The sequence below is a fragment of the Heteronotia binoei genome, chromosome 11 (genome assembly GCF_032191835.1).
Source record: "Heteronotia binoei isolate CCM8104 ecotype False Entrance Well chromosome 11, APGP_CSIRO_Hbin_v1, whole genome shotgun sequence".
Taxonomy (NCBI): Eukaryota; Metazoa; Chordata; class Lepidosauria; order Squamata; family Gekkonidae; genus Heteronotia; species Heteronotia binoei.
The window spans coordinates 71,229,666-71,251,786 of record NC_083233.1 but is presented as its reverse complement, the minus strand read 5'-3'; the positions used below and the strand labels follow the sequence as shown (position 1 = coordinate 71,251,786).

The window sequence follows — 22,121 nt, the reverse complement described above, 5'->3', positions numbered from 1 at the left end:
AGAACCTGGGCGTGCGCTTTAGGGAAGGGAGGCACCTCAGTAGGGTATAATGCAGGGGGGCCAAACTTCCTTGATATAAGAGCCCCACACACACACACACACAATGGGCACGCTTAGGCCTTCTCTGGGACCCTGGTGTGGCGTTCAAGCTCTGGCTTGTTCGGCTTCCCTCCAAAAGTAACAGTTCTCCCATTTGAGCCTAGGACACAACAAACCTTAAATGCATTCTCCAGGCTGCTGGCTGGCATGCCTTGTAGAAGTGATTTAAAAAGAGAAATGCCTTCTCTAAGCTGGCCGATGGGGCAGAGGGGGCTTTGAGAGCCACACAATATGTGTGAAAGAGCCCTATGTGGCTCCTGAGCCACAGTTTGACCACCTCTGGTATAATGCCACACACAGTCCACCTTCAAAAGCAGTCATTTCCTCCTAGAGAAGTGGAATACTTTTAAAATATAATAATATATTTATGTAGTCCGGTGGAGATGAATTGTAATTCCAGCCCCCACCAGGACTTTAGGATAACAATATTATTGTGGAATAATAATGAACAAAATTCACAATAAAGATTTGATTATCGTTTTGCAAAAATACCATTATTTGTGATTATTTCAAATGCATACTAAATACAAAACCTCACAATATTATTTACGATTCAAATGTCAAAGTCCATTTCATTCTGGTTCTTTGTGCGTCTTGCCCATTAAGCACCGTCCTGCTGTGTGCCTGCAGTGTTTCTTAAAGTGCTAAGACCTTGGCAACCTTGATTTATTTCAACAGATTGCATGACTATCCAACAGGCAAGGCGTGCTTACAGAAGTCAACGAGCCAATTACTGGAAATCACAGTTTCAATTTCACTGATAAATGTGCAAGGAGCGCAGAGAGCAACTGAAAAAGCGGCGCCTTCCTTCGCCCCTTTCCATCATGGGCTCCCCCCTAAATGCTAAACGCATGCAGAAAAATCCAGGTGGGCAGCCATGTTGGTCTGAAGCAGTAGAACAAAGCAGGAGTCAAATATCACCTTTAAGACCAACAAAGTTTTATTCAGAATGTAAGCTTTCGTGTGCTAGAAGCACACTTCATCAGACAATTAAATGGAATGGCAAGCAATATAGAGAAAGTGGGCAGTGAATTAGCATGCAAAATCATGGAAATGTTTTTTTTAGCAGAGTAAAAGAACCATAAAGGAACTGATTGCCAGACCCTAATTTCCATTATTTTCCATGATTTTGCATACTAATTCACTGCCCCCCTTTCTCTGTACTAAGGATTGCTTGCCATTCCATCCTATTGTCTGATGAAGTGTGCTTCTAGCACACGAAAGCTTACATTCTGAATAAAACTTTGTTGGTCTCAAAGGTGCCGCTTGAGTCCTGCTTTGTTCTGCAAGCCGAGAAAGCGCCGGGTATCTTCGGCTCCTGTCGTGACTGGCACGCGCCAGAGTCGAAACCGTTCGGCAACTTCGGATACCTGAGCAGCAGCAGCGGCAGGCGGGCGCCGAGGCGAGAGCGAGGCTCTTCGAACAGCCAACCCGCGGGCAACTCGCTCTTTCCTGATTCACCCTCCGCTTATTAGTGTTCCTCCGACTTTCATAGTCAAGGGGGGGAGGGGAAAGAAACCCGAGAGAAGAGGACAGGAGTGGGAGCCCTGACGGGAAAGGCGAGGGGGAAACCTGCCGAAGCTTCACAAGTTTCGCGTGTCGTACCGAAGACAAAGCGTTGAGTTGAAAATATCGAAATACCGTCTTAGGGGAGGGGAGGGGAGGGGAGGGGAGGGGAGGGGAGGGGGGGGTGGCCGGGAATCTTCCAGCGCTCGAGCGTGGCGGAGGGATCTTGCCTTTCTCCCTGAAAACGGCGGTTGGCGGGAAGCGCCGGCTCCTGGGAGGCGCGTGGGGCGCGAGGAGGGCTTCGTGCGTTGGAGCCGCGGTTGAGGAGAAGCCGGGAGTAGAGCGACGCCCTCGGAGTCTGTGTGGCTGGAGGTTTCGGGGGGGGCTGTAGGTATCCTAGCCTTCCCCTTGTATGTGGGGGGCGTTGCCACCCGCAACGTTGATTTATGGAGCCCTTTCCCCTCCCGCCTTATTCGCTTAGAGAGGCATTTCTGGAGGGGCAAAGTTGGTGTATTTTGGGGAGGTCTGGGGGGGGGGGCGGTCCTCTGAGGTCGGTAAAATGAGCATCCAGCTTGCTGGGGGGGAAGTGTAGAGGACTGGGGAAGGCAATGGCAAGCCCCCCTCCGTAAAAAGGTCTGCCATGAAAACGTCGTGAAAGCGACATCACCCCACGTGCAACATCACTTGCACAGGGGACCTTTTCCTTGGCAGGTGGGCGGTGCACTGGGTAGAGTACACTAGGGGTGTTTTCGCACTCACCTTCAGCCGGCGCCGCGACCCTCTTGACGACGGAGGATCTGTGCTGATTTCCCACACGAAGCGCTGGAGCAACCAGAAGAGCCGCCAATTTCCGGCGCGAAGCCCGCTCAAACGTAAATCGCCAAGAAGCAGGAAAACGCTTGAGCGGGCTTCGCGCCGGAAATTGGCGGCTCTTCTGGTTGCTCCAGCGCTTCGTGTGGGAAATCAGCACAGATCCTCCGTCGTCAAGAGGGTCGCGGCGCCGGCTGAAGGTGAGTGCGAAAACACCCTAGGTAAAGCCTTGAATTCAGTAATGGAATGCCCAGTATATCCTTCAAATTTATATTGAGACCCTCTCCAGCTTTTACAATTGTTGTATAGACAGTTGCAGTTGGAGCCTCAGAGAGCAACAGTCTAAGCTCTGCTCACGGCCTGAGTTTGATCCCTGGCGGAAGCTGGGTTTTCAGGTAGCCGGCTCCAGGTTGACTCAGCCTTCCATTCTTCCGAGGTGGGTAAGAGGAGCCCCCAGCTTGCTGGGGGGGGGGGAAGTGTAGAGGACTGAGGAAGGCAATGGCAAACCACCCTATAAAGAAGTCTGCCATGAAAACGTGAAAGCAACGTCACCCAATAGTCGGAAACGACTGGTGCTTGCACAGGGGACTTTTCCTTTCCTCCCCATGGCTTTCGTGCGCCTTAGCCCCTTCTACCCCTATTGTAGTGTTCCCCCCAAAAGGGTCGACCGCCCCCAAATGTGTGTTACTTGTTAACCCCGCACACGCACCCCCTTTTCTTTTCCGTCCACCAACTCCTCGTTGGAGAAAAAGAAAAGTTTTGTTGCTCCCACAGGGTGAGAAACCAGGGAGTCCTCAACAATTGCCCCCCGCCAGCGCTTTTTCTGGGGGCCATGAAGTGTTTTTAGAAAGGGGACTGGGGAGGAGGAGCTTTTTCCAGCGCAGGCTTCTGATAGGTTGCTGAGGGTTTGATAAGTTTTGCACATTTTACAGGGATGTCAAATATGCGGCCCAGGGGCCAAATCAGGCCCCTGAGCAAGCTGGTCTCTTATCTGCTCCTTTCTCCCTCTCTTGCTTCCTTCTGTATTTCAGCTTGCTCAATTGCACAATAGCTACAGAGCAAAACCTTGTCTTTCTCCATTCGTTGAGGCTCCTCCCCCTCCTAGTCCCCTGGAGAGGGAGGAAAAGAGCTAGAACTTCTTTTGCCCAGTTTCCTGGATCCCATGGGAGAAATACAAAGAAAGCACCCTTAAGGCCAACAAATGCTAACTTTTTTTTCCAAAAAAATCTTTAGTTGTATCTGTGTCCTTTAAAAAGAACAAATAGCAATAGCATTAGCACTTTTATAACTGTAATTAATTTTAAATCTATTAGAATTTTAATGTTGAATGTAACCTTGTTTTTATACAATGGAATGTTACTGTTACTGTTAGCCGCCCTGAGCCTGCCCCGGCGGGGAGGGCGGGATATAAATAAAATTATCTAATCTAATCTAATCTAATCTCTGCTACCTAATTTTAAATAGGTACACACATGGGCTGGCCCAACGGTCTCTTTTATGTCAGCTCTGGCCCTCGTAACAAATGAGTTTGACATCCCTGTTTTAAAAGGTGTTGCTTTGACAGCAGCTGCCACCTTAGCATAAAACCTTTCACTGGATGAAGGGAAGCTGTAGCAGCCATTTTGTGACTGGCTCAGCTTCCTGGGACAGCCATTTTTCAGCTGCACAGCCAAGGCATGCATAGCTCCATTAACATTGTTGGGCTGTTGGTAATGCTTTTATGGGTTTTTAAAAAGTTTATAGAAGCGTGCTACATTGTGGGGTTTTTTTTACCAGTACTATATTCCTATAAAATTAATTTCGGCAATAAAACTTTGCATTTGCTTGAATGTGACATTTAAACCATGTTTGACACATTTCCTAGTCAGATTTTTCAGTTCCTGTTATTGGGAAATCAAGATGGACATGCGGTAACACTGAGTTTTGCTTAATAAATTTAAACACATTAAATTCACATTCTGTTTAGAGCAATGGGGAAAAAAGTGTTAATTTTTCCTGAAAACCCACGTCACTTTTGAGAATAAATGTTTTTCTCTGTAGAAATGTGATCGAGAAAGAATATTTGCACATCTTGTCTCATTGCAGCAACTTCTGAGGCACAATGTCAGGCAGAGCAAGAGCCAGAGCAAGGGGAAGGGCCCGTGGCCCTGCGGTAAGTTTGATGTTTGAAGTCTCGATTTCACAGTAATCTGCTCCAATATAAGTTTGTGCTGCTCAGGTTTTTCCCCCTGTATCCACGAAAATCATATTCTCTTGATTGGTTAAAAAGAAGTGTATGTAGCAAAGATGTAGGGTAGACAAGAATGTTGTCATCAGCTTTGGGCCCAATTCCAGAACTTTATAGGCTTTTGGATTCTGTTATGTGCTGAACAACTCAAATGACAAGTGCTTAAAAAGAGATAAGGTAAACTTTTATGTTATTTCGTTGCTGCTGCCCAGAGTATGATATCCATCGTAACAAGCATTACCCCTTCATATGGGGTATGAAGATATTTATAAATTCAGTAGCTGTCTGACCTGTGTAATTCCACTTTGGGTCCTCTGAGAGGTGAAGACACTCAGCAGCTCTCCCAGGTCTATTCTTGGTGCCACCACTTTTCCATGTTCACCTGTCTCTGAGAGGGGTTCCTCATGTCAGAGGATTACCTAGTAAAAGGGCTAGCACTGTATTGCAGATTCCAGGCTCTGCTTAGTGTCTGTATCTACTTTTTTTCCAACTAGCCTTGAAAAGAGAACAAAGTTTTGAGTCCACTGACACCTTCAAGACCAGTAGAGTTTAATTCTGAGTTTAATTCTGACAATAAACTGTATAAACTTTCGTGTGCATGCGTACTATTTCAAATACAAGGGCAGTTTACTAGATTTGGTCACTCCCAGGAATCTTAGCAGTCTATTGATCTGCCTCCTCCCTTCCCCTGCTGTACTTTACATAACAATAGGTGGAGCAAGAGTACATATGTGCAGTTCTCTGTCCCTTCTAAATATAATCTTAACAGTTGTTTTAGCATATGCTCCTTATTAAAGTTACAGCTTTCTGTTTTGAGTCTTTGTTCCGACTGTCTTCTGTTTTTTTGTTAGCAGCGCAATGATGACCAAACAGATGGTATGTAGTAGCTCCTTCTTCTAGGTTATCCCAGATAAAATCACCCAAAATGTACATTATTAATCCCTTTGTTTCCAGGGAAATTGACTCCTCTGTCTGCCCACCCCCTTGTGGGTTGGTCCTTCTCAGCATTTGGCATTTACAAGTCTCTGGTCCCTCTTTTTACAAGTCTCTGGTCCCACCAGTTTGGTGTAGTGGTTAAGTGTGCGGACTCTTATCTGGGAGAACCGGGTTTGATTCCCCACTCCTCCACTTGCACCTGCTAGCATGGCCTTGGGTCAGCCATAGCTCTGGCAGAGGTTGTCCTTGAAAGGGCAGCTGCTGTGAGAGCCCTCTCCAGCCCCACCCACCTCACAGGGTGTCTGTTGTGGGGGAAGAAGGTAAAGGAGATTGTGAGCCGCTCTGAGACTCTTTGAAGTGGAGGGCGCGATATAAATCCAATATCTTCTTCTCTTAGGTGTCACATTCCTCCCAGTTAGATTCAGGTGGGAAGCCATTTTGGTCTGAAGCATCAGGACAGATTCTGAGTCCACTGGCTCCTTTAAGACCAACAGGGTTTAATTCTGAGTGTAAACTTCAGACGTATGCCTGCACACAAAAGCTTATACCCAGAATTGAGTTGATCTGTTCCTGCCCTTGTGTGTGAAAGCCCTTTCATTGGTCTCTGTGCTTAGAAGTATTTGCATAACCAAATCTTAAGCAGTGGGTGCTTTTGGCAGCCATCAACAGGATGGGGATGCTTGAAAACACTTTACAGCACTTCTGTTTCATTTTCTTGTAGTGACAGAGAAGCTTATGACTGTGAGGTTTTTGTAGCCCTCAGACTCCCAGTACTGTGATGTAGCTTAAAATGGGGAATATGTTTCTATACACTGACTTTTTTTATCAGGAGTTAACATAGCACAAACCTTTCTGGGGTGGGGGGATGGGTGGCAAAAATAGATGCAAGATTTACCCATCTGAACTGGTTTTATTATATGCTTTGTATAAATTGTTCTATAAGATCGTACTGTATGGTGTGCTTATGGTATTAAAAATATAAATGTTTTAATGTTCAAATAATTAAATATATCTACTTTTACAAAAGGCACTGCAGGGCACCTTCACTGTGTCTTAGTTTTTGCTAACTGGAGAAATGGAATAAGAAAGGTTTTATTATTTGTGACGTAACTATATGCTGTGTTTTCCTCATGTCCTGGTGATCAGATATGTAGTGAGAATTCCATGCTTGCACAGAGGATGATTCCGATTGAGTGGGTCTAGTGTTGCTGGAGTTCTGGAATTATAATAGAGTTCCAGACTAGATCAGTTCCCTTGGAGGAAATAGCATTAGAGGGCAGAGAAATGGAAGTCATAGTGGCATCACATCCCTGCTGAGCTGCATCCCCATATCACCAGGAATTTCCCAAGTTGGAATTGGCAACCCTAACTGGGATCCTAGTGAATGTTAACAGGGAGCTTAAGCCTCCTTCCCACATTTTCCGAATCTGAAATGGCCATGTGGGAGGGAATGCTTTCTGAAACTGTGGCTGCAAGTCATGCTCTCCAGTGTGTGCGGGGAGTATATAGGGCCCTTGGGACTGTTTCAGGTTTGAAAAGTGGTGGGTAGTGGAAGACTTCAGCCCCTACAGTGTCAGGGCCCTAATCCGAATTGTCCCCCGCATGCCTAAGAGCTGAGTTCTGAGCATGCAATTTGCTGCATATATCATAGCTGGCACCTGGGGTGGCATTGCAAGGAAAATGTAAGTTGTCCCTTAAACAGTCAGTAGATTTCAGCTTTAAGCAGAAGCAAGTCAACTCTCGTTTTCCTAGGGCTTTTTATCTCTGAACCTTTTCAAACTTCATTCAACCCTCTAGGTTCCACAACCTGGCTATGGACCAGCTGGGCCACAGCCAGCTCAAGCAGAGCCACCAGCAGAAGGAGGAGAACTGGTAGGACGTGGGCGCCAGAGAAGAGGAACTGTTACACCAAGATCAGAGGGTAAAAGAGCTCAGTTAGAGGGCACTTTTCTCCCAGTACCCAATTATCTGCTGAACCCTTATGTCATGGCAGTACCTGCATAGCTGTTTAGATCTGCATTTGGTGTGTTTTCGGAGTTTATTGGCATTTGACTTTTTGAGGTACAAATAGATGCTTCACGCCAAATTATTTGCAGTTGTATTGCCATAGTGCTGTCACACTGAACCCTTGGAATATTGTAAAAAAAAAAAACACCACCTTTTTGTTTTGCTGGTGGTGGGTTTGACTTCCAGGTTGCTGTTACATTAACATAACAAGGACTAGAAAAAGTGGGATGTAGTCAGTAATGCAGCAACAGAATAAAAAGGGGGAAATGCCAGGTGATAGTTGACTGAGTTATTATTGTACAAAGTCCCTGCTCATTTTGCTGTGCAGGCTTCATCAGGAGGAACCAGAGCATTTGCCTAGTCCTGTAACTGTCCACAGCAGTTAAAATCAGTCAACTATCACCTGATATCTCCACATTGATGTAGCAACTGTTTTGCTGATAAAATGGTGGTCACAGGCTGGAGGCTGATTTCTGTTCATTACTCTCTCCCACTACTGACCCCCGCTTTGCTGCTCACACTGTTCTAGGGGTCCAGATCACAATTCTGAGGTGTACTAAAGTCTGCAGCAGCAAGGGGAGGCGAAGAAGTTCGCTTCCTCTAGTGTCACTATGCTTGTTCTGCTTAGGGTATGCCTGTGTATAATTCAAGCAATTGGAAATTCTAATCAGATGGTGCTTACTATGAAACTAACTTGCTTTCCTTTATATTCATGTTGAGATTATCTCTGCAATGCTGTGTATTGTGGTACTTCAGCTGTGACATGTCCATTGTCATCGTGCCCAAGTTTTTGCTTGCTGTAGGGTTTCCAGTTTATTGCTTTTCAAGTAGCAATTGAAGTGGGAGTTGCTGGTGAATTTCTGACTGTGAAGCTATGTCAAGAATTTAGAACTGGCAAGAAGTATGTCTTCTGATTTAAGTGATCAGGGCTTGCTTCCATTTAGGAATGTTCTCTTTATATTTATATATTTAAAAAAATCATATCCTGTCTTTCAAGAGGTGGCATCTTAAATTATTAACAAGTAAGTTCAAGTCATGATATGTGTTTCTCCTGAAATACAGAACTGCAGGTTTCAGCAGGCTTTCAGGAAATGACATTAGGAGAAAGAGGTGGACGTCGTAGAGACTTCCATGATCTTGGTGTAAATACGCGTGAGTCAATGGAGCATGTTAGAGAATCTAAAACAGGTATGTAGCGTTTTTGGACATACTTTGTAGTATATGGGTACACTATGCTAATAAGCAGCTACTTAGAAGAACCAGAATATTTTTAAGACCCATGTCATAGTCCAGGATACAGTGGACAGCCTCAGTTCTTCTAGGCTCCTCCTCCTGGTCTCATGCAATTTCTACCTCTGCCCCCACTAACGAGCTTGCCTTGTGTTTAGTATGGTCCCTCTTCACTACTTGGGAAATGGTGATTTGATGGATAGATGGCAACAGTGTTATAACTGAAAATGACTACATTGTAGTGCATAGAGTCATTCTTGTTGTATAGCTTCTAAGAGATGGCTGATAATTAAATGCTTCTCCTCAGGTGCCTCAGGTACTATAATAAAGCTAAGTACAAACCATTTTCGGTTGAGTTCGCGTCCTCAGTGGGCCTTGTACCAGTATCACATTGACTATAATCCTCGGATGGAAGCCCGGCGTCTTCGCGCAGCTTTGCTGTTTCAGCATGAAAGCCTGATTGGAAGGACACATGCATTTGATGGGTCCATTTTGTTTTTACCAAAGAAACTAGAAAACAAGGTATGATTTCTGCTTTGATACTGTTGACGCAGGTGTAGAAAAGCTTGTAATACCGTGATGAGCTGAGTCGTTCAGAAACTTGTGCGGCCCTGTATTCGATTCACCAAAAATTGAAAGAAATCACGAAAGAATATAATAGCTAACAGAACCCACAAACTATCATGACAAAATTGCATATATATATGCAGTTATTTATGTGATAGTATTACCCGGTATTCTGTATTTTATATTCCCAATAAAGTCATGAGAAAAACAGGTTGCCTACCTGTAACTGATGATCTTCGAGTGGTCATCTGTGCATTCACACCCTTGGGATTACAGGCGCCTGCGCTGGCTCCAACCGCTACTGAAAAGCTCTAAAAAGGATCTTATGTCCCGACCACTGAGCATGCCCACGGCCACAACCGCGCATACTCAGTAGGCGGGACAGCAAGATGACACCAGTTTCCTTCTGACCGCTGAAGCAACTCCAAACAACCTCTGAAGAACTGCCAGTGGAGGGGAGGAAGGGCGGGTGGTGTGAATGCACAGATGACCACTCGAAGATCATCAGTTACAGGTAGGCAACCTGTTTATCTTCTTCGTGGTCTCTTTGCATTACACCCTTGGGAGAATAGCAAGTTAAAGCTTACTTGGAGGAGGGAGCTGACACTAGATGACTGCAGCTTGAAGCACTGTGCTCCCCACATGCATGCGGTCCGTCACACCCGCATCCAAGGCATAATGCTTCACAAAGGTATCCGGGTTGCCCAAGAAGCCGCTCTGCAGATGTCGGTAAGGGGCACCCCCTTGAGGAAAGCAGTGGACATAGCTATAGCACGTGTAGAATGAGCCCTAGGAGGACCTGGCAAGGGTCGTTTGGCTTGAAGATACGCCAACTTAATAGTCTCCACAATCCATTTAGACAGTCTCTGGGAGGAGACTTGCTTTCCTTTAGACGGACCAGAAGAGCATACAAACAGGCTGGGCATCAAATGAAACTCCTTAGTTCTATGTAGGTAGAACAACAAGGCACGCTTAACATCAAGTGTATGCAAGGCCTTTTGTTCTGGACTCTGTAGAGAAGGAAAAAGCCGGTAACAGAGTCTCTGAATGTAGGTGGAACTCCAATACCACCTTGGGCAAAAAATGAATGTCTGGAGCAATGACGACCCCTTGATCATGAAACCTCAGGTATGGTCTGATCTGAAGGCTGAGAGCTCCCCAACTCTCTTAGCGGACGTGATCGCCACCAAGAATGCCACTTTCCAGGAAAGGAGGTGAAGGGAATAGGAAGCCATTGGTTCGAAAGGGTGATGCATGAGACCTCTGAGAACCACAGAAAGATCCCAAGCAGAGACAACATGATGGTCTGGAGGATGCAAACGCAAAAGACCTTTCAGGAAACGCTTAGTTTCAGGGTGGGAGAACACAGTATAGCCTTCAACTTGAGCATGATGTGCAGAGATCGATGCCAGGTAAACCTTGATGGAGGAGTATGACAGACCAGAGTCCAGCAAATGTCACACACGAGAAAACTGAAGACTAGGCTGATCCAGAGAAAGCTGAGAAGAAACAACAAACAAAAAGAAAAGTTTCTATTTTAGGCTGTAAGACTTCCTAGTGGAGGGCTTTCTGCTATTCAACAAAACAAAGTCAATTCTGTCAGAAACTGTACCTAAACTATGAACCAAGCTGTCAGTTTCAGGTGAGGGATGTCATGGTGGTTCGTCTGTCCCTTGTTGATGAAGAGGAGATCCGTCTCCTTTGGGAGATGGTAAACCCATCGTCGGGAAAGATGAAGGAGAACCGGAAACCACAGCTGTCGGGGCCACCAAGGAGCTGTTAAAATACACCTGGGCTGTTCCCTCTTTATCTTGACCAGCACCCTGGATAACAGAGGGATGGGTGGGAACATGTACAGGAAGCTGTGAGACCAATCTAGAAGGAGACCATTGCTCTCCAATAGAGGGTCCAGACCCCCCCCCCCACCCCGAGCACAGAAGCGATGACATTTGCGATTGTGGCGTGTGGCAAAAACGTCCACCTCTGGGTGTCCCCATTTCTGGAATACAGTGTGGAGATAAACTGGGCTTAATTCCCATTCGTGTAACTGCACTCCCCCTCTGCTTAGTCTGCCTGGACATTCAGGGTTCCTGGAATGTGAACCGCAAGCAAGGATATCCCCTGATCCAGACACAAGAGCCAAATGTCTATGGCAAGGCGACAGTCTCCTCGGCACTGTGCCTCCCTGACGATTGCGATACGCCATAGCAGTGGTATTGTCTGTCAGTATTGAGATGGATTTTCCTCTTATTAGAGGAAGGAAGGACTGAAGAGCAAACCAGACTGCCGTCAGTTCTAAGTAATTGATGCTATTGGTCTGTTGTAGCGAGTCCCAAATGGCTCCCACAGTCAGGCCTCTGAGATGGGCTCCCCAGCCCAGGAGGGAAGCATCGGTCATCAACGTCTCCGTAGGAGGGGAGGGGCGAAACGGAGTGCCTTCTAGAAGGCTGGGAAGATTCCCCCACCACCTGAGGGAGTTTCTGACTGACTGGGGCAGCGTGAGCGTGCGTGTGGATGGGTGATGAGACGGTTTGAACACTCGAGAAACCATAACTGAAGCAGTCTCATTCGAAGCTTTGCCAGAGATATAACCGCTGTCGTAGCTGCCATCAGCCTCAGCAACCTCTGAATGGAATGGGTGGAGACTCTCCGAGGCCCCGATGCTGCAAGCCATAGCTGATAAAGTTCGTGCTCTCGCCTCTGGGAGGAATGCTCTGCAGACAGTGGAGTCAATGAGAGCTCCGATGAAAAGAGCTCTTTCGCAGGGACAGGCCAAACGGAAGACTTAAAAAAAAAAATTTATAGAAGATGAAGAGAAGACGATAAGAGGAACTGGAATAAAATGAGGAACAAAGAAGGAGCTAATAGTTCTAACAGCAACCGGAGAGCCGAAGGTAGGTCCAAACAGCGCGGCGGTCAGAAAAAAACTGGCGGGATCTTGTCCTGCCTACTAAGTATGCGCGGATGTGGCCGTGGGCATACTCTGTGGTTGGGACATAAGATCTTTTTTAGAGCTTTTCAGTACCGGTTGGAGCCAGCACAGTCACCTGTAATCCCAAGGGTGTGATGCACAGAGACCACGAAGAAGATCAAGTGTTCTTTATTCAATGACAAGCCGATGGCAGATGGAAAGCTCACAACCAATAGTCTGTGACATGAAGGAAATTGCAGTTCTCTTCATTACTTCAAAAGGTTCTATAGCCTCAGAAATCCAAAGTCAATGCCATAGAAAATCAATTCCAACACGACGAGTAGTCGACTTAATGCACTTGTTTCAGAATCATTTTCTTCAAGAACGGGTTTATCCACATTAAATTTCCAGTGGTTGAAATAAGGGACACAGTCTTCAGTATTCAAAGAATGTTTTAAATGGGCCATAAAGTCTCCATACAATTTCTCATATTGGCATTCACTCTCAAACATGAGAAAGCGTGGGTAATTGGAGATATGGCATGGATTTTGGATTTCTGAGGCTATAGAACTTTTTGAAATAATAAAGAGTTCATATCATGGACCATGGGCTCTGAGCTTTCTCCACCTACCATCAGCTTGTTATTAAGGAACAGATTTGTTTGTCTTTCATTATCTTATTGAGAATAATATGAAATACAGAATATTGCTCACATGAATATATATTGCATTTTTATATAGTAATTTTCACAATAACCTGCGAGTTCTGTTAGGTGCTGTGTTCTATGATGTCAGAAATGGATCGTAATACGAGTTGCTAAACGTTTATTGAGCTTCAGGACAAAATGAGCAGAAAAGCATGAACTCAAGGAGCTAGAGTTGTATAAACTGTTGGTGAAACTAATGTCATAATTTTAAGGTGTTGGATGTGTTCTTTAGGTGCTTTACATTTCCATACAAGCAAATCTTAGTGTTTAACCCTAGTTTAAATGTTAATATTTTTAGGTTACGGAAGTATTCAGTCAGACCCGGCAGGGAGAGAATGTGAAGATCACAATCACCTTAACTAATGAGCTGCCTTCTACATCACCTACATGTTTACAGTTCTACAACATAATTTTTAGAAGGTTGTCTTTCAGTATATTTTTGTTTTCTTGTTTATTTAGTGATGGGGCGGTATTTGTTTTTCCATTATTGATTTATAATCAATAATGGCAGCTTCTTAGTATGCACAAAGAATCTGAAGTTTTCTTATTGTTTGGCAGGCCTTCCTTCCCCTGCAAGGGAAAGAGGGTTTATTGGAAATAGACTGTGTTAGTTCTTTGGCAGGAGGGAGCCCCTCCCCCAGTGCAGGCCTTTTCCTGCAAAGGAAAGAGGGTTTCTTGGAAATGGACTGTGTTAGTTTTTTGGTGGGAGGGAGCCCCTCCCCCAGTGCAAGTCCTTTTTTTTTTGCTTAAACAATTTTATTGATAACATATGGTAATAATTTCCATTAATAACTTCTTTTCATCTATCCCATATGCTTCTTTCTAATCACCCCTCCCCCCGTTACTTGACCCCCGCCAGTGTTATTTACTCAAAATACTAACATTAAAAGGTACCCTTAATTCCTAAGAACTAAAATTAATATTCTTCTTTCTTCTAAAGTTTAATCATTATCAAAAATTGTCCAATGTCCTTTTACTTTCCACTCGTCTTCTACATAACTTCTAAATTTTTTCCACTCCCTTTTAAAATCTTCTAAATCATAGTCTCTTAAAGTTCTTGTTAATTTGTCCATGTCACTCCATGTCATAACTTTTACAATCCAATCCCCCTTTTTCTAGTATTTTTTCTTGCTTCCATAACTGCGCATATAATGTCCTAGCAGCTGAAAGCAAGTACCAAATTATAGTTCTACCTTCTTTTGGAAATTTTTCTATTTGTAATCCCAACAGAAAAGCCTCTGCAGCTTTCTTGAATTCATATCCCAAGATCCTAGAAATTTCTTGATGGATCATCTGCCAATACTTTTTTGCGCTTTCACAAGTCCACCACATGTGGTAGAAAGAACCTTCATGTTTTTTCCATTTCCAACATCTGTCTGGCATCTTGTTATTCGTCTTTGCCAATTTTTTAGGAGTCATATACCATCTATACATCATTTTAAAACAGTTCTCTTTAATACTCTGACATGTTGAAACTTTCATAGAGTTCTTATCTCCAAGCAGTGCAAGTTCTTGATAATGATGGTTTCTTTGGAGCTCTTAATTAACTAATTACTTTTGAGTGGCATGACTGAGGCTGCTTCTCTGTTACTCTCTTTGATTATTTAGGGGGGGACATGAAGGGAACTGGGCAACTTTCTTCCATTTTTTGGGTGACTTTACCAGTGGAGTGCCTGACAAGCATGGATCTTGCATCTCTTAAGAGCTCTTCCAGTGTTGGTAACACTGCATTGCTACAGACTTGGCTACTGCCTTTTCCGCAATTGGAAGGGGGGGAGGGGAGAAAGTACTTGGTTATACCTGTTACTTAGGGCTTTCTTTTTCTGTTAACTGGGCAACTGAGGAACTGCATCTGTGTTGCAAAGTGGTACTTGTGGGTCTTGTGCCTCCCTTTGTGTATTCCTGACATAAAATAGCTGTTAAATGCTTTGAATGTGACACTTTTACAGTATAAACTAGGAGTCTAGTAGCATTTTTAAGACAAACAAAAGTTTTATTCATGGTATAAGCATTTGCATGTTACACACAGACTTCTTTAGATACAATGGAATGGGAGAAAGGCATTTGGCTTTATAGGCAGTTGAAAAGATGAATTACATGATTTTTTTTTTCCACTCTGTAAATCCAAGTGCTTTTCTTCCGTTTCATTGTATCTAAAGAAGTGCGTGTGTAACACGCAAAAGCTTTATACCTTGAATAAAACTGTTTTGGTCTTAAAGGTGCTACTGGACTTTTACTTTATTCTGTTGCTTCAGACCAACATGGCTACCCACTTGGATCACACTTTTACAGTGTTGAACACAATTTGTCGACAGTTTCCATTAACATCCAGTGGAGATTTATGGCTCTAAGACCTCTTTCAGTCTGTGGTATACCTATTTCTAGCCTGCTGTAATTAGCACTACCCTACTGGGTCAGACCAAAGGCACACCTAGTTCAGTTTTTCTGCCTCCTATAGTAGCCACGCAGATGCCACAAACAGGAACACAGAGGACTGTATTGTTCTCAATCAGCCATTCATGCCTCTGAACCTGGAGGGTTCATTCACTTATCATGGCTAATAGTAATTGAAAACCTCCATGAATAATCCCCTTTTCAAGCCATTACAGCATTTGCAACATCCTGTGGCATGAGTTCTGCATATTAGTTATGTTTTTATGAAGATGTACTTTCTTCCTTCTGTAGTGTGTTGCAAAAGGGAGTGAAAGTGCCCTTGCTGTGCTTTCTCCAGACCATGCACATTTTCTAAACTTCTGTTGGACCCTTTTCCCTTTAAGGTGCATGTTTTCTAAAATGAAAGGCCCAAACTCTTTCTCAGCTTTGTCTCACAAGGAGAGTACTCGAAAGTTCTTGATTAGAGTGGTTTCCCTTTTCTGCTCCATTTGCAGTTCTACAGTATTCTTTTTGAGATGGGGCAAGCATGTCCTAAATGTGGGGTTGTTATAGATCTCCATGAGAGCGTTGACACTGCCTATTTTTAATTGCTACTGTGGATTGGTAGCACTGCTTTTATCTTATTGCACTCTTTCTTTTTCCAGGCTCCTGAAGATTATGAATTTGCAGCAAATAGGAAGAAATTATTACAATCCTAGTGACCCAATCGGTATTCCTAAACACAGGTATATGGAATATGTGGGTGTGACCCTTTCCTTAACACTTTTGTGATATGGTGACCTGCAATCTGTGATTAAATGGAACAAAATTGGTCTGCATAATTTATAGATGTTCTTTTGTCTCTAAAAAGGGGCTTCCAGAAGACCTAGTCCTTGCAATTTCTTTTGCTTTAAAAAAATCATTCAAAAGAAAAAAAATTGTTCTAAAATGTCCATTAGTCAAATTTATGTTCAGTTCACTGACCTTTTTCGAAAACTGAGTTCTGGAAATGCTTGTGCACACTGTTGTGAACAGGCTTTTTGCGCATTAACAACTGTGATAGGGCTGTCTGTTTAAGTGCTGAGAGTAGTTTTGGCTTCATAGTTCTGGGAAAGGCCAGCACTGAAAAACAGAGGTAATGGATACTCGTCAAAGATAATCAGTTAAAGATATGCAACTTGCTATGTTTTCAGTTTTCAAATACACTTTGCCCTTAAGAGATGGACATCCTGATGCTGTTGGGTACTTTGCCATAATCCAGGGAGGCAGGCAGTAGGATGCAATTTCCAGTTCAAGTGGGAGGAAGTACCCACTACCAGCTTTCTTCTCACCCTCTTCTGTGAGATACTGCAGTGCAGTATGTGCACCTGAACTTTTGCAGCATGTTGGCTCATCTGGAAGCCATTGTGGTTGCTGTAACAGTGTCCTTGTCCAGGTTGGTTACAGTGGAAGACTGATGTCTTGTGAGAAAAGGGATTCTCCCATGAGACATTCAGGTCTGCTATTGCAACCAGTCAGGATGTGGTAATAGTTAATAGTGATTGCAGTGCCTCAGGAAAGGAAGAAGGCACTAAAATGATGGTGGATGGTGCTTCTACTCTGGCTGCTTCCTTCCAGAAAGAACTTGCAGCCAGAGGCCTGGTACAGGCCAGTTAAGGACGCTTCACAGTAATTCAGGGAAAGAGAGAGGTTGTGAAAGAAACAGGAATCATTTCACTTTATAGGGAATAAGACCTGTGACCTGCTATCCACTTGTAGACAGGAACCATTTTGGTGGATAATCTCTAATTGTAATAAAAAAAATACCAAGGGCCATATGTAATACATGTTTCTGTCCTCTTTCTGGCAGGGTGATGATTTGGCCAGGTTTTACAACTTCCATACTGCAGTATGAAACGAGTATAATGTTGTGCACTGATGTGAGCCACAAAGTTCTCAGGAGTGAGACTGTTCTGGATTTCATGTATAACTTGTACGAACAGGTGGAAGAACAGAGGTTCAGAGAAATATGTGCTAAAGAACTGGTTGGCTTGATTGTTCTTACAAGGCAAGAGCTCTTTTTAAATAGGTGGTTGTTACTAATGGGGGGATTCAAGTTATATTTATACAAACTGCTGCAATTCAGGCAATGTTCAAAGGATGAGTAGCTGTTACTTAATAAATAGAACTGCTATGCCTTAGCAGTGAGGATTGGTATAATGGGTACATGATTTATTTGATTCCTGGGAAAAGAAGCTTAGATTATTGTTCATTTGACTAGCAGACAGATGGCAAAATAGAAGTTGATGGCTGAAAGCTGGAAAGCTGTTACTGGCCAAATATTTACGTAGCAAATTCTAGTAAGAGTTAAGACATGTTGAGGACGTGTGTGTATGAACAAGGCATCTTTGCTTCCCTGAAATAGCAGATTATGTTCTGAAGCCCCAAAGCATAGTTTCGATAGTCATAGTTTTAATTCAGAGCTACTTTAAATATGTTCCACTCTGAACAAAGGCATGGTTGTACTGTATAACTTATATGAATTCTGAATGAAGCAAAAGCCAACTTAATTCTGCCGTTTAAAGATTAAAGGGCCCTTATTGGTTTTGACTGACTTTGGAACCCAGTGTGATGGAATGGTAGGAGTGTTGAATCAGGACTTGGAGGCGCACTCGTCTGAAGCTCACCAGGTGAAATAGGGCCAGTCACTGTCTAAATTAGGAAGGCTTGTGAGGATAAAACGGAACTACACTTGGACTTAACTAAGCCTTGCGTTGCTTTCTGGCACTCTGTTCAGTTGTATAGATGCATGACAAATTACAGTAGTGTAAAATTGAAATATTCAGTGCTGCTACTAGAGGATTAGAGTGTGAAATATTGACTTGTTAAATACTGGATTTATAGTTCACCGTTTTCAGTATATTAAAATGCATTGTTATAAGGGGGGAAGCAAGATCAATCAGATTTTCATACTGTTGCCAGGTATAACAACAAGACATACCGGGTGGATGACATTGATTGGGAAGCCAACCCCCAAGGTGTCTTTAAGAAAGCAGATGGATCTGAAATCAGCTTTGTGGATTACTACAAAAAAGTAAGAAGTGTTGAGTTTGTGTGAGCTTTATGGAACTTGTGTAGTATGCTAAAATCATTGGATGGGACCCAGAAATCTGATGACATTGCATTAAATTCCACCCTCCCCCAATAAGTGAATTACATAGTTCATCTTAGATCTGTTTACACTCATTGAATGGTATACTACTGGCTCTGGCAATGTGACCAGTGTTACTGCTTACATGTAGTAGAAGCTGAGATTACAAGGATACACTTCCTTTATTTTCTCTGAGATGAATCCTAAAAGTAACCTTCAAGTTCATAGAAGAGTATTTGAAAGTGTATGGAGTCATGGTCCACTTCAGCAGCTAGTAGGTGTATCAGTGTGACACAGCAATATATAAATTATGGCATGCAACCCTGCTTTCAGTTCCCACCCTTACTCCTTTAGCTTGATTTTTCAAATAGTTTGCGTGACAGCCAGCAGTTCCTCTTGGTTGCTAGAGTCACTAGTGATGCCTCCTTGATATCTTTTAAAAGAGCCAGGAAGGCTGGGCTTCCCATACTAACCCTTCCTTCAGGCTGGAAAAAAGGATACCACCTTCTCTCCTTTTAACTTCCTCCCTCCACCCCCGCTCAGGGAGGTGCACAACACAATAATATAAAATATCAGTTAAAACAGATTAAAACTAGAGATGGCAGTGAAATCCCTATTGCACCACTGTATCACAGGGCAGGGCGGTGGGAATGCCAAGCTGGAACTTTGGCTGTCTTCAAACAAACGCCTGGTGAACATCTCTGCCATACTTGCCCTATGGAATATAACAAGCCTCACAGGGCCTGGATGTTGTTTGGCAGAGCATTCCACCAGGTTGGAGCTGGGGTGGAAAACGCCTTGGTTGTGGTCAAGGACAGCTGGATGTCCCTCAGGTTGGGAACCACCAATAAATTCTGATCTACAGAGCACAGTGCTCTTCTGGGGGTAGGAGAGGCAGTCCTGAAGATTCGTAGGTCCCTTCCTGTGTTTTTGAGGGGAATATCTTCCTGCTAAAAAGCTAGTTCTAGAAGTTTCCAAAACTTTGCTGCATGCTGGCGCAAAGCTGTTCAGTGCGAGTACAGCAGTGAAGAACAGCAGTTATAACTTAGCAAGTTGTTTATTTTTAAATTTATTAGGAATGTATTACAAAACCTTACATTTATCTGCAGTATGTTTTGATTCCATAAAGCATGGCAAAATTGTTATTTTGCAAAAGCCAGGTTTCTTACTATTATGTTGCATTTTTCTTTAAAAATACAGCAATATAACCAAGAAATCACTGACTTGAATCAGCCAGTACTAGTGAGTCAGCCTAAAAGAAAGAGAGGTCCTGGAGGTGACATGGTTGGGCCAACAGTTCTCATTCCTGAGCTCTGCTATCTTACAGGTATGGCTTTTAATATATACTTACAAGTAGCTTTTTCGTCATGGAACTTATGTGAAATTTCTTCTGCCGTTATATCACAGTATGGATGATTCTTGATATACAGGCAGTATAAATTATTGTCAGCATAGGACCACAAGTTAAAACCTTACATTAAGTAAAGAACAAAGTAAAACATTTCATCCTTAGGTTAAAACATCCTCCATAATGTCTCATATTTAGTAGTGAGAGGCTTTCATGCAAACCTTGTGTGTATATTTACGTGGCAGATGGATGATGATGAAATAGCTGTGTGTAGTATATAAATCTTGTTAAATATGCCGTCTCTGTCATCAGTGATGGATGGTGAATATTTTTTATATATTTTAGGATTAACTGATAAAATGCGAAGCGATTTCAACATGATGAAAGACATAGCTGTACATACAAGACTTGCTCCAGAGCAAAGAATGCGTGAAGTTGGAAGGCTTATTGATTACATCAACAAGTATGCTTCTTAAATTCTTTTTTGGGGTGGTGGGCTTTTCTTTTATCATTATCCCTCCCTCTGTGATACTGTCAGGGTTAAATAATACTTCCTAAAGTCTACCTCTCAACCTTCATTTTTATAATTAAACAGAGATGATAATGTCCAGAAAGAACTTCGTGACTGGGGTTTAAGCTTTGAGTCCAATTTGTGTTCCTTTTCTGCAAGAGTTGTTCAGACAGAAAAGATCCTTCAAGGTGGAAAAACAGTAAGTAATTTGTGCCTTAAGTTAACTGGAACACATTGCTTGCCAGTGAAGAAAGGAAATCAGTGAGAGGTTTACCTTTGTTCTTTGAGAATATTTAATTCAGAACCTTTTTAATTTATAGTTTGAATATAATCCACAAGCTGCAGACTGGTCTAAAGAAACAAGGGGTGCATCTCTCATTGCTGTAAAGCCATTGGAAAACTGGTTGTTACTATACACAAGGCGTAATTATGATGCTGCTAATACACTGGTTCAGAATCTCTTCAAAGTTACACCAGCAATGGGTATACAAATGAACAAGGCAATAATGTAAGTACTGTAAAAACCAAGTCACTTAGAAACTGTGTGACAACTTTCCTATAAGTCTTAACAAACATGTTAAATTCACAGCAAGTTGCATGTATGGTAATAGTTTCCATTAAATGTTTTTGAAAGAATGACAATGTTGAGAAGGTTCTAGAGCTGCCATCACCTAGGTTATTCTCCAAAGAAATAACTGAACTTCTTTTTCTCTCTAGAGATGTCTGTGGAATTAAATATTATGGATCTGTGAAATGAACACACATTTGCTTCCAGCTTTCAAGGACTGGAGGCAGCATTGTCTTTTGTCTCTTAGTTTAGAATGAAAGGGACTAAGACAATCCTTTGGCCTTCTTTTATAGGATAGAAGTAGACGACCGAACAGAAGCATACTTGAAAGCCTTGAAGCAAAAAGTGGACTCTGATACACAGATGGTATGTACTGAATAACTGAAAGTTGTTGGTTTCAAGTCTTTCATTCTCAAAATGATGCTGAAGGGACAGTTTTTGAATTTAGTTGTCTGGGTTAATTTATTTGAACAGGAAGGCAGAAGAAAATTCTTTAAATCCTTGGAGAACAGCTATCAGAGGAAGCTTATCAAAATGAGTTGGTTGAGAAACACCTGGATCCTTTGGTGGTCACAGTGATCAAATGTGGAAATAGTGTCGACAGAATGGACTCAATAAGATGTTTTTGTGGTTCTAGATGGTTGTTAACAAAGGGGCAGATTAATGGTTTTTATAGCACAACTTAAATGCTTTCTGTCTGCTTAAGCTAAGGCGGGGCGGGAAATGGCACATTAAACTGTTCTTAAATGGTTTTAGACTCTGGGTGCTGAAAATGAATATCCTTGATATAGGCTTGCTTCAGTATTTTTTACTAGAGTGGAGTTGTGTAAGAGTCTTGGGTCAGTGTTTGTGAACATTGAGGAGGGCATAAAACTTCCTCTCACCCCCAAGCCAAGGATGAGAAGAACCCTTGGTTCAAGAAGCAAAGCAAAACGAATTATAAAACTATCGGAGGGAAAATAATCCTCACTCCAGCCTAAATTGGTATCAGCCACCAGTCTCTCCTTCACTATTCCCAGCTGCACCAGACTGGAGAGACTAAGGTTCTGGGCTTCTCAGAATTAACAGGAAGGTCAGCCCTGCAAGGTTGGCTTACGGTCTGCATTTCCAGACAGAGATGCTACCAGTAGATGGTCAGGTCCAGGGCTTCTAGATTCAGCTTTGAGGCTACAAGTGACAAGAAACCACACCA

The 22,121-nt window shown here is 43.1% G+C and overlaps 1 protein-coding gene across 1 annotated transcript in view; it reads left to right on the top strand.

Annotated features, from left to right (window-relative positions):
* The first annotated feature begins 1,871 nt into the window (after positions 1 to 1,871).
* PIWIL1 (piwi like RNA-mediated gene silencing 1) overlaps positions 1,872 to 22,121 on the top strand; it is a 31,262-nt gene continuing 11,012 nt past the window's right edge. The window contains exons 1-14 of the mRNA XM_060249481.1: positions 1,872 to 1,992; positions 4,501 to 4,567; positions 7,376 to 7,499; positions 8,648 to 8,773; positions 9,123 to 9,337; positions 13,298 to 13,419; positions 16,038 to 16,118; positions 17,222 to 17,419; positions 18,334 to 18,445; positions 19,703 to 19,829; positions 20,196 to 20,313; positions 20,446 to 20,560; positions 20,682 to 20,869; positions 21,223 to 21,295. Coding sequence (XP_060105464.1) covers positions 4,517 to 4,567; positions 7,376 to 7,499; positions 8,648 to 8,773; positions 9,123 to 9,337; positions 13,298 to 13,419; positions 16,038 to 16,118; positions 17,222 to 17,419; positions 18,334 to 18,445; positions 19,703 to 19,829; positions 20,196 to 20,313; positions 20,446 to 20,560; positions 20,682 to 20,869; positions 21,223 to 21,295 — 1,650 coding nt within the window. The 5' untranslated portion in view covers positions 1,872 to 1,992; positions 4,501 to 4,516. The remainder of the gene's footprint in view (positions 1,993 to 4,500; positions 4,568 to 7,375; positions 7,500 to 8,647; positions 8,774 to 9,122; positions 9,338 to 13,297; positions 13,420 to 16,037; positions 16,119 to 17,221; positions 17,420 to 18,333; positions 18,446 to 19,702; positions 19,830 to 20,195; positions 20,314 to 20,445; positions 20,561 to 20,681; positions 20,870 to 21,222; positions 21,296 to 22,121) is intronic.